Source organism: Oryctolagus cuniculus, chromosome 8, assembly GCF_964237555.1.
Source record: "Oryctolagus cuniculus chromosome 8, mOryCun1.1, whole genome shotgun sequence".
Lineage (NCBI taxonomy): Eukaryota > Metazoa > Chordata > Mammalia > Lagomorpha > Leporidae > Oryctolagus > Oryctolagus cuniculus.
This window is the reverse complement of record NC_091439.1, coordinates 140,079,671-140,096,439: the sequence shown is the minus strand read 5'-3', so window position 1 is coordinate 140,096,439 and position 16,769 is coordinate 140,079,671. Positions and strand designations below refer to the sequence as shown.

General features: G+C 40.1%; 1 protein-coding gene across 1 annotated transcript in view; it reads right to left on the bottom strand.

Moving 5' to 3' along the window:
- The window catches only part of LOC100344946 (zinc finger protein 585A), a 34,406-nt gene extending 33,355 nt beyond the window's left edge, over positions 1-1,051 (bottom strand). The window contains 1 exon segment of the mRNA XM_051830636.2: positions 327-1,051. Coding sequence (XP_051686596.2) covers positions 327-329 — 3 coding nt within the window. The 5' untranslated portion in view covers positions 330-1,051.
- Between the last annotated feature and the right edge of the window lie 15,718 nt (positions 1,052-16,769).

Below are 16,769 nucleotides of genomic sequence, written 5' to 3'. Positions count from 1 at the left end.
GCAAAAATCAGTCAAAATAAATATTATAGACACTACCCTTCGTGCTCTCAATGACTTCACTCTAAAGGTTCACATGCCTTCTAAATTCTCTGGGTCAGCTGTGATATCCATTAGTTCTTAAATGCTGTGATGCAATAAATTACCTCTCTTGGAACCCTGCTTTGTTCCAATAAAATTAAATTAGATGGCTATTAACTGTGCTATACTAGAAATACAGACTCCTACACAACTTGAGCATGTGATTCTCCAAACCATGTTGTCTACTAGGACTTTGGCTATGGATATAGAACAATAAAACCTGAGCATGGCTACTGAGGCCTCTTTACCATAGGATGGATCCAAACATGGCATACTCCACTTGGCAGAGGGGATGGCCTCCAATGTCTGTGTCCAGATGTCAGGTTACAGCAGGAAATCACCTCTCTAACAAACAAGAAAAGCCAGTTAAGTTCATCTGGACACCATTCTGCTGACTGATGATATCACCATTGTTGGTCTGGATGCTTTCATTGGTTGCAATACAGAGACCTAAAGTTGTCAGAGACATTATCACTGGCAAACATGAAACTATGCTAACAAAGCATAAACTGAGAGTTGTGGCTTAATGTCTATTTTAGCACAATTACTCAGAACTCATCTAGCCCAAACCTTGGAGAGTTGAAAACTGTTATACTCAGCCTACCCATAAATGGGACTTTGTGCCAGGTGGATTTTGTATACTTGAACTGCAAGGAGAGTATCACAGAAATTAATGCTCCAAACTGATCTAGCTCCCTGCTAATGTGTCTGGGAAAGCAACATAGGATGTTTCAAATGCTTGGGCCCCTGCACTCATGTGAGAGATGTGGAAGAAGCTCCTGGCTTCTGATATCAGTCTTGTCTAGCCACAATCATTGCAGCCATTTGGGGAATGAACAAATCAGAAGGAAGATCAATCTGTCCCTCTCTCACTCAATGATACTTTCAAATATATAAATAAATCTTTTAAAAAGTAGATCACTCCAATAGATTCTCCAATGCTCAATCACAATGACTTTTGTTACTTTAGGTCTTTTAAAAATCTTTTGAAATCTTTTGAAATCTTTTTAAACTGTTGAAATCCTTACTTAATGTATACTAAGCTGATCTTCTGTATATTAAGATAATCGAAAATGAATCTTGATGTGAATGGAAGGGGAGAGAGAGTGGGAAAGGGGAGGGTTGTGGGTGGGAGGGACGGTATGGGGGGGAAGCCATTGTAATCCATAAGTCGTACTTTGGAAATTTATATGCATTAAATAAAAGTTTAAAAAAAAATCTTTTTTAAAGATTTACTTATTTGAAAGGCAGAGAGGGGAGCTGGTGTTGTGGTACAATGGGAAAAACTGCCACTTATTAAGTTGGCATTCTGTATAGGTGCCAGTTCAAGTTCCAGCTATTCCACTTTTGAACCAGCTCCTTGCCAATGGGTTGAGAAAAGGAACATGGCCTAAGTACTGGGGTTCCTGCCACCCACATGGGAGACCCAGAACAATCTCCTGGCTTCAACCTGGCCACATGTTGGCCATTGAAGCCATCTCAGGAGTGAATCAGTTGGTGGAAGATCTCTATCTCTCCTCTCTATAACTCTTGACTTTCAAATAAATAAGTAAATATTTTTAAATTGATTTTTTTAAAAAAATAGAGAGAGACACACACACAGAAAGAGAAAGAGAGAGGGAGAGAGAGGCAGAGAGATCTTCCAACTACTGGTTCACTCTCTAAATGTCTGCAACAGCTGTGGCTGGATCAGGTTCTCAGGTCCTCCACTTAGGTGACAGGTCAAATAAGCAACAGGAACTAAGGAATTTGAGACATCATCCACTTTTTCCCATGGATATTAGCATGAAACTTCTTGAAAGTGGAGTACCCAAAACTCAGATTACAATTGCAATATAGAATGTGAGCATATGAAGTGATGCCTAACAAAATGGAAAACCTAAAAGAAATCAAGATTCCTGGACACATACAATATACCAAATTTGAGTCACGAAGACACTTAGAAAACCTAAACCAAGACAAAGATTGAATCAGTAATAAAGACCTTCCAAACAAAGAAAAGCCCAGGACTAGACAGGTTCACTGTTGAATTCTACTAGACTTTTAAAGAACTAATTCCAATTATTCCTCAGCTATTCAAAATTGTTGAAAGGGAGGGAATCCTCCCAAACTCCTTCTATTAGGCCAGCATAACCTTAATTCCTGAACCAGAAAAAATATATACAACAAAGAAAGAGAACTATAGAACAATACCATTGATGAATATATATGCAAAAATCCTCATCAAAAGACTAGCTAATAGAATCTAACAATACATTAGAAAAATTATTCACATGGACCAAGAGGGATATGCAGGAATGATTCAACATAAGCAAATCAATAAATGTGATACATCACATTGACAAACTGAATAAAAACCACATGATGATCTCAACTGATGCAGAGAAAGCACAGTATGCTTTCATTATAAAAAACTTAAGCAAACTGAGTATAGAAAGAACATTTCTTAACACATTCAATGCAATATATGATAAATCTTCAACCAGTATCATATTGAATGAAAAAAAGTTAGAAGCATTTTCACTAAGAACTGGAACCAGACAAAGCTGCTCATCCTTACCATGCTATTCAAAATAGTTCTAAAAGTTTTAACCAGAGCAATAAGGAAGAAAAAGAAATCAAAGGGATACAAATTAGAAAGGAGAATGTCAAATTATCCCTGCCTGTAGATTACATAATCCTATATATAAGGAAACCAAAAGACCCCACTAAAAGACTATTGGAACTCATAAAGAAGTTTACTAAACTTGCAAGATATAAAATCAACACACAAAAATCTCATGACTGATAAAGAACTTATCATGTCAGTACCATTCAAAATTGCTAAAAAACTTTTGTTGTCTTGGAATAAATTTAATCAAGAAAGCAAAAGAACTCTACAATGAAAAATTACAAAATATTAAATAAATAGAAAAAAAACACACAAAAGGAAAAGTATTCCCTATTAATAAATTGGAAGAATATCACCAAAATTCCCATACAATCAAAAGCAGTATTTAAATTTTTTTAATTTTGCTTTATTTATTTGACAGATAGATTTTTTATTTTATAATAATATATTTAATAATATATAATATATAATATATACAATAATTATATATATAATTATATATATATAAGTTATTTTATTGACAGTGAGAGAGATAGAGAAAAAGGTCTTCCTTTTCCATTGGTTAACCCCCCAAATGGCCGCTACAGCCGGCGTGCTGTGCTGATCCAAAGCCAGGAGTCAGGTGCTTCCTTCTGGTCTCCCATGCGGGTGCAGGGCCCAAGCACTTGGGCCATCCTCCACTGCCTTCTCAGGCCCCACAGAGAGCTGGACAGGAAGAGGAGCAACCAGGACTAGAACCAGTGCCCATATGAGATGCCAGCACCGCAGGCAGAGGATTAACTAAATGAGCCACAGCACCAGCCCCATATTTTGCTTTATTTTTAAAGATCCACTCATTTATTTGGGAAGTAGAGTCACAGGGAGGTGAAGACAGAGGTAGAGAGACAGACAGAGGTCCTCCATTCACTGGTCCATGCACTCAGTAAATGAGAAATTTAAAGCATAAGCTGCATTTAACCAACATGGTAATCACTAATGACCTTGGGAAGAGCCATTTGAGAGGAATAGTTGAAATAAAAATAAGACTTCATTAAATTGAATGATAACAATGAAAAGAAAATGACATGGATGCCAATATTAATGACTTTTTTGAGAAATCTGGATAGAGAAGGGCTGGAATTGTGGAACAGTGGGTTAAGCTGCCATCTGTGAGTACCAGTTTGTGTCCAGGCTACTCTACTTCCAATTCAGCTCCCTGCTAATGCATTTGGGAAAGCAGCAGAAGATGGCCAAGGTCTTGGACCCCTGCCTCTCATGTGCAAGACCTAGATGAAGCCCCTTCAGTCTGGCCAGGCCCCAGGGAGTGAGCCAGTAGAAAGATCTCTGTATTTTCTTCTCTCTCTGTAACTCTGCCATTCAAATAAACATATAAATTTTTAATAAACAAGTTAATAAACTGATAAGAAGAAAAAAACTTACAATATTATGTCTTCTCATCCCAAAAAGATAAAAAAGAACAAATGCTAGTGACAATGTGGGAAAAGATAACTCTCAGACACTATGGGTGAAAATGCAAATTAATGCAAATGTTATGGAGAAAAGTATGGTCATTCTTCAAAAAACATAAAAATTTATCTATTATATGACATAGTTATCTTACTCCTGGTTATGTATCAGAAGGAAGTGAAACTTGCATACCAGAGACAGCAATTCTCCTATAGTCACTGTAACACAGTTCACAGCAGCCATGAACTATAACCAATCTAGCTGTCTATCTATGAAAAAGTGGAAAAGGGAACATCATTTATCACAAAAAAATACAACACTGTTACATCCTGAAAAATGAATAAAAAGAGATCATTAAATTAATTGAAATAAGCCAGACACAGAAACACAAATGTCCCAGTTTCTTGTCATATATGGAAGTGAAAAAAATGGATGTGAACATAGAATTGTGATTATTAAAGACTGAGAAGTTTGGAGGCTAGGGAGAGAGGGGGAATGGATAACAGGTAGCAAAGTAAAGTGAGGCAGGATTACCTTCTGCTGTTCCATAGTATAGTTAGATGACAACTGTGTACATATTAAGTACTGTATAAAGAACTGGAGGACAGGAGCTGGTAGGCTCAAAACATGAGAGGAAACGGAAACAGTAGTTGTCTAGCTTGATCAGTTTCTATGGTGTATATGTATTTAAATATTGCACTATCCCCTAAAATAGTGACTGAGTGGTACACATTAATCGAAACTGTTTCAATAATATTTTAAAAATCAGAGGCATTTGTATATACTAAAAATGAACTCTTTAAAAATGAAATTAAGAAAACATTTCTGGCTGGTACTGTGGCTCACTTGGCTAATTCTCTGCCTGCGGCACCGGCATCCTAGGTTCTAGTCCTGGTTGGGGCACCGGATTCTGTCCTGGTTGCTCCTCTTCCAGTCCAGCTCTCTGCTGTGGCCCAAGAAGGCAATGGAGGATGGCCCAAGTGCTTGGGCCCTGCACCCGCATGGGAGACCAGGAGGAAGCACCTGACTCCTTGCTTCGGATTGGCACTTGGGGGGTGAACCAACGGAAAAGGAAGACCTTTCTCTCTGTCTCTCTCTTTTTCCCACTGTCTAACTCTGCCTGTCAAAAAAAAAAAAAAATTTCCATGTGTAACAGCATAAAATACAGTTAGGATACAATACCCTCCATCCCTGTTATTGATTAATGAAATATACAGCCCCAAAATCAGCAGATCAAGATGCATTTTCACTCTAACTTTCTTATCAGCCTTTACATGATTTGCAACTAGATAAACTGCAATTCCAAAAATGCCACTGTTGGGAAACTACATTGAACTCAGATAGGAGGATCCTTATATTGGTCTATTAAAATATTGCCATCAAATTACACAGAGGGTCATCAAACTTTTATCTGTGTCTCACAGTTAAAATATAGACTGCGAGTGGGTATTTAGCCCAATAGTTACATAGCTTCTGTCCTTTATTGGAGTACCTGAGTTCAATTCCTAGATATGCACACAGCTCCTGACTCCAACATCTTGTTAGTGCAGACCCTGAGAAGCAGTGCTGATGGCTCAAATGATTGGGTTCATGAAACTCACACGGAAAACCAGCATTGAGTTCTCAGCAACCAGCTTTTGCCATGGCATTTGCATAATAAATTAGCAAACAGGAATCCTCTGTCTCAAAGTCTCTTAAATTAAATAAGAAAGGAATTCATCAAAGTAAAAGAGATATAGATTTAGATGTCAGGTCACAACAAGGAGTGTGATACGTGTTAAATGAAAGTATAATGAAATATTTACTTTATTTCCATCTGAACTAATGGATAAATGTTTATTCAAAATGATAATATTGAAAAAGAACTGGATAGTTGTAGCTTCTCATAGATAAAAGTTAAGTTATAGAAGAGTGGGCATCATGGTGTCACCATATACAATGGCAGTATCCCATAGGGGTGCTGGTTTGTGCCCTAACTGCTCCACTTCCAATCCAGGTCCCTGATAGTAGCCTGAGAAAAAGCAAAAAAAAAGTGGTCTGATTGTTTGGGCTCCTGTCACTCCCAAGGGAGACCCAGATAAATCTCCTGACTTCAGCCTATCCCATCCTAAACTTTTGGGGCCATGGGGGGAGTGAACCAGCAGATAGAAGATATCTCTCTCTCCCCTCTCTGTAACTTTTTCAAATTGAAATATTTTTAAAAAAATTATAGAAGGGGCAGGCACTGTGGCGTAGTGGGTAAAGCCACCACCTACAGTGCTGGCATCCCATATGGGCGCTGGTTCGAGACCCAGCTGCTCCACTCCCTATCCAGCTCTCTGCTATGGCCTGGGAAAGCAGTGGAAGATGGCCCAAACCCTTGGGCCCCTGCACCCATGTGGGAGACCTGGAAGAAACTCATGGCTCCTGGCTTTGGATTGGCACAGCTCCTGCCATTATGACCATCTGAGGAGTGAACCAGATGGAAGATATCTCTCTCTCTCTCTCTCTCTCTCTCTGCCTCTCTTTCCTCTCTCTGTGTAACTCTGACTTTAAAGTAAAATAAATAAATCTTTAAAAAATTATAGAAATATGATTTAAGTACCCAATAAATAGTAAACTGCTAATTGAAAGTGAGTTTATCAGTTATAAATGTATATTATAATTTTTAGGAAAATCATCAAAAGAAAATTTTAGGAAAAACTGATCCTTGATATAGCTTAATAGAGTAGACAAAATTAAGTCCTATCAAAATGAGATATGGATATTTGAAAGAGTGGGTAATAGGTTACTCATCATATGTAGTAGTACCTGTGTTTGAGTCCTGAAGAACTAGACAATGGCATTAAAATATACAAGAGTGGCTGTACCCTATACTACCAAGGATACCAATTCTTAAACTGGGTACCAACAACTGGGAACAGGGTCCAGAGATTCTTCCTCTAGTACATAGAAAGGTAATACCAAGGGTGCCTTCCTCTGGTGAGAATACAAATTGATTCAAAGGGGGCAATTCTTGCATTTGGTCTTAACCAAAGGCAAGAAGAGAGATGAGCACATATCATATTGAGTCAATGCCAAGGCTCTGTACCTCAATCTTAATCCTGTAATGAACTCAGACAATGGCTATAGTCACCTCTGATGTTGCATGAGTAGCAAAGGGATCTAATTTGGAAGACGACTAGGAATGAGGTGTCATGACCTGGCTCCTATCATGCCATCTTGAAGAAAAAAGTCCTCATAGAAATCACCTCTCACAGAGCTGGCTAAATGGATTTACATTAACAAATCACATCTGCTTTCTGTCCACTCCATTTTGTTCACTTAAAGAAAACAGCAAACATTTGATCACTTTTAAGTTTCTTCATTTAAAAAAATATATTCATTCACTCATTCATTTACTTGAAAAAGTGAACAAGAGGGGAAATGCACAAAGATAGGCAATCTTCCATCTGTTGGTTTTCTTCCCAAATGAAACTGGGTCATGCTGACCCAGGAGCCATATTGCTGGACAGAATCTAAGGACCGGGACAATCGAATGTTGCTTCTCATTCTTCAGCATTAACAAGAAGCTAGACTGGAGTGATGACAAGATAAGATTCCATGTACTTCATCATAGGCTGAACACATCCTGAGTGGCAGCTTAACTCACTGCAACAGAACACCCACCCTAAAGCTTTCATTTTTAAACTCTCTTCACCATGTAGCTTGCAATAACTCTGTGATTTCTGGATTATGAGATTTAAATAACCATCACTTAATTTTTTAAATAACTTATTTGTCAGGGCTGGTGCCATGATTTAGTAGGGTAAACCTCTGCCTGTGGTGCCGGCATCCCATATGGGTGCCGGTTCTAGTCCTGGCTGCTCCTCTTCCAATCTAGCTCTCTGCTGTGGCCTGGGTAAGTAGTAGAAGATGGTCCAAGTGCTTGGGCCCCTGCACCCACGTGGGAGACCAAGAAGAAGCATGTGGCTCCTGGCTTCGGATAGTTCCAGCTGTTGTGGCCATTTGGAGAGTGAACCAACAGAAGGAAGACCTTTCTGTCTCTCTCTCTGTCTGTTAACTCTAGCTCTCAAATAAATAACATCTTTTAAGTAAACAAAATGACTTTTCCAACAACTATGACTATACTCCCATTCATTTTACCATTCAGAGGAAGCATAACCAATTAATTTGTTCTGGATCCAGGGGAACCATTTTTCTGCATTAATTCATCACTTCAATTTTCAACTTTTAAATGCCAAGTTATGGCCCTTTCCCATAATATAGACTTCCAAGTTATTTTTTTCAAAATAAATGTTATTTAAAAAGATTTTTCAGATTTACAGAAAAAAAATTGCAAAGACAACAGTGTTTACAGATACACCCCATACCCCAGTTCCCACTATTATTAACACCTCATATTAACATGGTACACTTACCACAACCAATGTGGTATTATTTATATACTATCTTCTTTTTTAAATACTAATTTTCTTTTGAATGGCAGATTTACAGACAGAGGGAGAGATCTCTCATCCATTAGTTCACTCCCTAAGTGCCTGCTGGGACAAGCTGTAAGGAAAAGGGGGTGGAAACAGAGAGGAGATAACCAGACCTCATTTATTCAAAGAAAATAAAGTTGCAGAGGTTGACCAACTACCATTGTGCATACAGACCAAACACATGGCAGAGAGCAAAGACCCCAGGAAGCTGGGCCTTTTTATAACTTAGCTGGGCTAGGGGTGGGGGTGGAGAACAGTTGGTGGAGGTGAGCTTTCCATACAGATTTTTCAAGTTTATTTGTGGGCTGTCAAACCTGAAGAAGAATGCAGGGGGTGGGGTGGGAAACAATACAGAGTGTGAGACTGAACTGGTCTCTTGAAAGAAGGAAGCGGTAGCAAGAACCTAAAATGACTGAGGCTTATGTCCTTGTTCCATCAACCCTGACTCTGAGTATAGATAAGAGGGGGTGCTGTTTTTTTTTTTTTTTTTATGGCTACTTCCTGCTGATATGAAGCATTGACATGGGATGGGGTATCTATACTCTGGATCAGATTAATTGAAGAAGAGCAATCTTGTGTTGTTCTTGCATGATGGCTTGGTATATAGCAGCCATATGCTCCTGTAATTATCTTTGAAGCATGTCAATTATACATGGTAGGAATAGGAGCACTATGATTATGGGGCTAAAAGGAGAAATTAGAAACATTGCCCCTGGTGGAAAAGATGGCCAAAATGATGAGGGCAAAGGGGGATGTAGGAAAGCAAGAGTCCTGTTCATAGTGTGAAGTTATATGCCTGAACACTCCTGTTTTGTCTAGTGTGTATATGCTGGCAAGGAGCTGTAGGCTGGAGTTAGTCTGGCCTGCTTCTAGTCCTGGGCTCCCTCATTTCCTCCCTCTGTCTGTGGAAACCCTAGCTGCTGTTGGAGGTTAAGGTGAGGACAGTTCTTACTTCTTTGAGCTTGAATAGTAGTGATGTAGGGACTCGTGGTCAAGATAGGGTTCTGGCAGAAAAGGTGGCTTCTCAAGGGGCTGCAACATCAGCTCACAGAACTGTCTCCATTTGAGGTTTCATGTGCATGGCCATCTAGAATTTCATTGCTTCATGTCTGGAAGAAATAAATCTAACATGCAGATTAGACACACAGGGTCCAAAACTAAGGACAGTCTTTATTAGAGGATCTAAGAAAGGTGCTCTCCAAACCAGGAGGGAGTTTTCCTACTGAGAAGCAAACAGAATCTGACAAGAGGGGCTTAATAATAACCAGGTTGGCATTAAGGCCTGGCTAGGTATATGTGAGGCCCAGACCTATCTATCTCTTTACTTGGGATACTAGAAGAGACATCATAAGGGGGGCCAGCACTGTGGTGTAGCAGGTAAAGCTGCTGCCTCCAGTGCCAGCACCCCATATGGGTGCTGGTTTGAGTCCCAGCTGCTCCACACCTGATCAAGCTCTCTGCTATGGTCTGGGAAAATAGTAGAGCATGGCCCAAGTCCTTAGGCCCCTGAAACCACATGGGAGATGCAGAAGAAGCTCTTGGCTCCTGGCTTTGGATCGGCACAGTCTGGCCATCACAGCCAATTGGGGAGTGATCCTGCACATGGAAGATCTCTCTCTTTCTCTCTCTGCCTCTTCTCTCTGTGTGTAACTCTGATGTTCAAATAAATAAATAAATCTTTTAGAAAAAGTGACATCATAAGGGAGGTGTGAATCTCTTTAAGGAAGACACCCTGTTGACTTCCATGACTAGCTGGCCTAGGAAAAGAGTTGTACTGAATATGTTAGTTTTGAATTGCTGGCATCTCTAAAAGGAAATTAATCTGCAATGTTATTGACCCTAGGGCATCACCCCAACAGTGATGATTAGTTTGGAAGCTGGACAGAAGGTTTTTTCAGTTTAGGGAGGGCCAGTAGGGCCTGCAGCTCTGACACAGGAGTTCTTCAACCCCCAGGGCAGTTGTTTCCAGTGGCCTTGCTCTTATCAGAACTGGAAGGGCTATTCAGGAGCCAGTTTCTGTCACAACAGCTGCATGCCCAGTGCCCTGACTCCTCATATTGAAAACAGGTGCCTTTTGGGAATGGACCAGCCTTATTGGGTCTCCCTGATGGCAGACCACCATGTAAACCAGCTGTTAATTGGTCCTGCCATCTATTCTTACATTGCTCCTGCTACCTAGCTCACTCCTCTTTTCCTTATCTCTATTAAAGTAGACCACAGAGGCAGCCTTTAGGAATGTCAACCAAGGTGGTGCTCAATCCCATCCCTAATCTTTGGTGGCCTGAGCTAGAAATTCTTGGTCACAGGCATGTTGTGACAGAGTTTTTTCTGTGAGATAAGATGATGCCCATAAGGAAAGCTATGTCCTTCCAGGTAAGATCAAATATTAAGACCACCTTATCCAAACTGTCTTATAAATTTTGAAGTAAATAAGAAAGTTTGGTTTGAAAAGAGATGGCTTGCCTATTTATTGCATCCATGGCAAGGTAAATCTAGCTGTAAAATCATAATGTCTTCTATATTTGGCTAGGCTATTAATACAGAAAATTGTTAGTCATCCTTTTCTACGGTCTAAAGATAAAACTGTCAAATAATTACCAAAAGGTCCAATACCTTCTATAAACTATAAGAGTACATGTAGTTGGAAATATTTATTAAATATCTAACACAAACATAAGCCAATTAAAACAGAGCTCTTAATAAATTTTCCCATAGACATACAATATGTACACAAGTATAATACATAACATGCATTACAGGAGAGTGCAACAAAAACAGTTTCAGTAATAGCTTTTTAAAATCTTTAACTGCCTTGTTAAAAATTACCAATTGATTAGAAAGAGTGAAAAGGAGTGTTGTAATATCAAAATTAAAGATTAAGACTATTTTCAAATATTTCTGCTTTCTTTATTCAGATTGACCAGCTGCCAGTGTGCATGCAGATTGAACATGCGGCAGAGGGCCCAGACCCCAGCAGTCGGGGCCTATTTTATATCTTAAGTGGGCTGGGGTGGGGGTAGGGGGCAGTAGGTGGAGGTGAGCTTCTCCACACAGGTTTTTCAAGTTTTCTATGAGCTTCAAACCTGAAGAAGAATATAAGGTTGGGATAAGAAACAATACAGGATGTGAGACTGCCTCTTTAAAGATGGCAGGGGTAAAAAGAACCCAAAATGACTGAGGCTTATGTCCTTGTTCCATCATAAGCCAAAGCCAAAAAAGAGCCCAGAACTCCATCTGCATTCCCACATGTGTGGTTCGGGCCCCAAGCACTTGGGCCATATTCTGTTACTTTCCAAGGTGCATTAGCAGTGAGATGAATTGGAAGTGGAACAGCTGGGACCTCAATGAACACTGAGGGGCAATTGTTTCCATTGTACTTGATGGCTTAACCCACTGTGCCACAACATTGACCCTGATATTGACATATCATTAACTAAAGTCTATATTTGCACTTCCTTGCATATTACATAATATCCTTTTTCTGTTCCAGTAACTCCAAATTATTATTTGAAAATCAGAATCTAGATCTTTTAATTATAAAAATAATGCATGGAGCAGTATTGTGATTCTGTAGGTTAAGCTGCTGCTGCTTGGAATGCCAGCATCCCATAATAGAAAGCCTGATATGAGTCCTGGCTGCTCTTCTGTTCCAGCTTTCTGGTAATCCAGCTTCCTGGTAATGCACTTAGGAAGGCAGAGGAAGATGGTCCAAGTGCTTGGATCCCCATCAACTATGTGGGAGACCCAGATGGGGTTCCTGGTCCTTGGCTTCATCTTGGCCCACCCTAGTTATTGTACCCATTTGGGGAGTGAACCAGTAATGGAAAATCTCTCTCCATCTCACTTTCTCAGTCTCTACCTTTAGAAAATACATCTTTAGCAATAATGTGCATATCAGCTATTAATATTACAGAAAAACATAAAAATATAAGCATTAGTCCCTTCTTTCTAGGGAGTACTAGTCATACTTCCCAGAACAAACTACTCTTAAAAGATTCTTACATTCCATTCTGAGACTTCCATGTATATACAGAAGGGTACTTTAAAGCATCATAAAAAAGTGGAATTAAATTATTGTCTGTTTTACTGTAACAAATTTTTAAGTTCATTCATACAAGAAGGTTTCAAAACCATTTGAATGTATTATGAAAAATAATTGAAAGAATTTTAATTTTTGCACCAAAATAATGTCAGTTTTTAACTCCATTTTCCATGAACCTTTTGAAGGGCCTTCATAAAGATATATGTGCATGGGGCCAGCATTGTGGTGTAATGGGTGAAGCCACAGTCTTTGATGCTGGCATCCCTTATGGGCACTAGTTTGTGTCCTGGCTGCTCCACTTTTGATTGAACTCTCTGTGAATGTGCCTGAGAAAGCAGCAAAAGATAGCCAAAGTCCTTGGCTTTGGCACCTATGTGTAAGACCCATTTGGAGCTTCTGGCTTTAGCCTGGCCCAGCCCCAGCCATTGCAACCATTTAGGGAATGAATCAGCAGATGAAAAATCCCTCCCTTCCTGTCTATCTTATGAATGAAATAAAATGAGTAAATATCATATTTACTATTTCATTGTACAGATATACCATAATGTATTTTACCAATTCTCTATCACTATACATTTAGGTTGTTTCTGTTTTATTCCCATGATGAACAATATTACAAGTAACTTACATGGCTTTATGTATTTGACCAAATATATGTAAGATAAATTCCTGCAGTTGAATCATACCAAAGAACATTTGCATTCAAAAAATTTTATAGAAAGATTTGTCAAATTTTTTCTCCAAAGGGACTCTACTGCATTACACTCACACCAATATGAGTGCAAGAACCTGTTTCCTCACATCTTCAATAAGTGTGTGATCAGAGTCAGAATTCCCCCAGATGCTTCCAATTTACCATCTCTTTTGATGCCTATCTTCAAGCTTTCTTTTCTTCCTTTTAGCTCTGATCACACTTAGTTTTCTTACCAAACTCCTCTGTGCATATGGTCCTGCACTTATTTCTTCTATACTCACCCTCTTCATTGCCTTGTCTCCTGCCTCCAACCTCACTTTTCCTGCTCACAAACTTCCTGTATAGCACAACTGAACAGAAAACAGGTGCTCTTTCCCTGGCCTCCCAACCTGCCAGCCTCCTGAACCAATAGAGAATGTTAATCAGGAAACATGGAAATAATTAATCTAGGTCACATTATAAGAAGAAATAAATTCCTATTGGTGTAGCCACAGGGAAAAGCCATCTAGAATTCTGTATTGTCTTATTAAAATGGAATCTGGGACTGGTGTTGTGGCATAGCCATAGTAAAGTTCCCGATTTTAGTGCTGGCATCCCATAAGGGTGCCAGTTTGAGTCCTGACTGCTCCATTTCTGATCCAGCTCACTGCTAATGAGCCTGAGAAAGCAGCAGATGATGACCCAGATATCAGGCCACTGCTCCCATGTGGGAGACCTGAAAGAAGTCGCTGGCTCCTGGCTTCAGTCTAGCCCCACCTTGGCCATTGTCATTTGGGGAGTGAACCAGCAGATAGAAGATCTCTCCCTCTCTGTAACTCTGCCTTTCAAGTAAATAAATAATGTAGGCAGCCTTTGCACAAGTCAAGGCTAATCTAGGCCTGTGGAATTCCTAAGATAAGAAAGTCACATACTCCCATCCTGAAGGAGGATGATAATCAAGAACGCTGTTAAAATTATCTGTGCTACTGGAGGCCCCGATAAGTTGCTTACGTATGTTGTTATCTTTCGTGCATCTTTGTGCTTCTTTGTTCTGCAGCTGGTTATGTACAAATACCACAGAGACATTAGAATAAACAAGCCTTGATCAGTCTTGTTGTCTTGGCTCCATTCTCTGCAATCGCTTGTCCCTCTTTTCAGTCCCTCTCCCTCCCTCAGGTTTCATTCGACTGGTGCAGCTGGCCCGCACAAAATAAACCTTATAGAAAGAAAATAGGTAACTTAAAAAACAATGAAATCTTCTTTTTCTATATTGCATACTAGACAGAATTCCTGTCTTTGAATCAATAGCTCATGATATTTATTCATTATTCCTTCTTTGGAATTGAGGTGGGAATAGGCAAAAAAGTGGATGAAAGAAAGGGAAAAAATGAAAACTTAAAAGTACAAGATTGGACAGGAAGACTGGAGAAGAGGGAATAAAAATAAGGTTAAGAAATAAAGCCAACTTTTAAATTGTTAAAAACAGAAGTGAAGAAAGGAGGAGGAAATAGGCAAAGAAGTATGGTTATGTTCTGAGAATTGTATCCATTAAATACATGGAATCTGTTCTCTTTATATTAATAAATATAAATCTGTTTAAAAATTAGAAGCTTTGGGCCAGCGCTGTGGCTCACTAGGCTAATCCTCTGCCTGTGGCGCCAGCACACCAGGTTCTAGTCCCAGTTGGGGCTCCAGATTCTGTCCTGGTTGCTCCTCTTCCAGTCCACCTCTCTGCTGTGGCCCGGGAAGGCAGTGGAGGATGGCCCAGGTCCTTAGGCCCTGCACCCACATGGGAGCCATTGAGGAGTGAACCAACGCAAAAGGAAGACCTTTCTCTCTGTGTGTCTCTCTTTCACTGTCCACGCTGCCTGTCAAAAAAATAAAATAAAAATAAATTAGAAGCTTTTTTTTCTTTTATTGAATCACTACTGTGTCACTCTAGTGCTCTAAAAAGAGAATCCAAAGGCAGGCATGGGTTGCAGGGTTGGGGCAGAGTGGAATGGGCAGTGACAACCCTATTCCTCTAACAGCAACCTCTGCACCTCAATTTCTGAGCAATCACCCACAATCAGCTTCATAAAATAAACCACTTAGGGGGAAGGTTCAGAGAAAATCAATGACCTCACTATCTCTGCCTATGAAGCATCTTAGAAATAAGCATGCTGCTAAGAAAGTGAGATTATGGCCAAGCTATGTAAAGAACACAAAGATATAAAGTTGGGAGGCAGTTTGGTGATTTATGAGCACTCACAGTGAACTGCAGAGGGAAAGGGATGGATCACAGAATGGGAGCCAAAGTAGGCAGCCCAGACAGCAGTGATCAACCAGCCTTTAAGCTGAGAATTATGAGTATTTGCAAAGTGTACAATGAGTTCTACATACAGCAACAGTAATTCTTGTTCCCTTAGGACATAAGGCAAAATATTTTTTTCCAATGTTTTAACTATTTATTTTTTCATTTCCTTTGAAAGGCAGGAGGAGAGGGAGTACAGAAATTTCTTCCATTTGCTGGTACCTCCCCAAATGCCAAAACAGCTGGGAATGTGCCAGCCTGAAGCCAGGATCTTGTAACTCCATCCATACCTGGGTGAGTTCAGCTGATCCTGAGGACAGGGTCCTCAATGGTACCTGCCTTTACAAAGAGACATCACAGTACAAAATAACACCCCTAGTGAAGGTTTTTGGGATCTGAGAGAAAACTAACGCATCACAGATGAGAGCACAACATTAATCCAGAGGCTGCTGTGAGCCAACAGGTTTCCTGTCTACCTGAGAATCAACCTGGTCACAAGGGAAATCAAGGAAAGAGGACCAAGCAAAGCCACTTGGGCAAGAAGGAAGAGCCAGTCATGGGCAGTTCTGGGCCTGCTTAACCCTGGAATGGGTGCACAAACTAGCCAACTCCAATTTAGGCTGAGTGAACAGACCAGCAGGCTGGTCAGACTGTGTGAAGGGGCGGGCACTGCGGTGAAGTGGTTAAAAACCACTACCTGCTGTGCTGGCATCGCATATGGGCACAAGTTCAAGTCCTGGCTACTCTACTTCTGATCCAGCTCTTTGTTATGTCCTGAGAAAGCAGTAGAAGACAGCCTAAGTCCTTGGGCCCCTGCACCTGTGTGGGAGGCCTGGAGGAGGCTCCTGGCTCCTGGCTTCAGATCAGCTCAACTAAAGCCATTGCAGCTTTTTGGGGAGTGAACCAGCAAATGGAAGATGCCTCTCTGTCTCTGCCTGCCAAATAAATAAATCTTAAAAAAAAAAAAAAATTGTGTCACTTATTCAGGAACCTGGATACAAGAGTGATCTAAAAAGAACTATGAAGAGATGTACACAACAGGAATGAGGGTGGTAAGTGGGTAATAAATGCACAGACTCTAGCCCAAGACAAGACAATGCCAACCTTCTTTTCTGTTGTAAAGTTTTATATTAAAGGCCTTGGGGAACATATCTGTAGGCAAT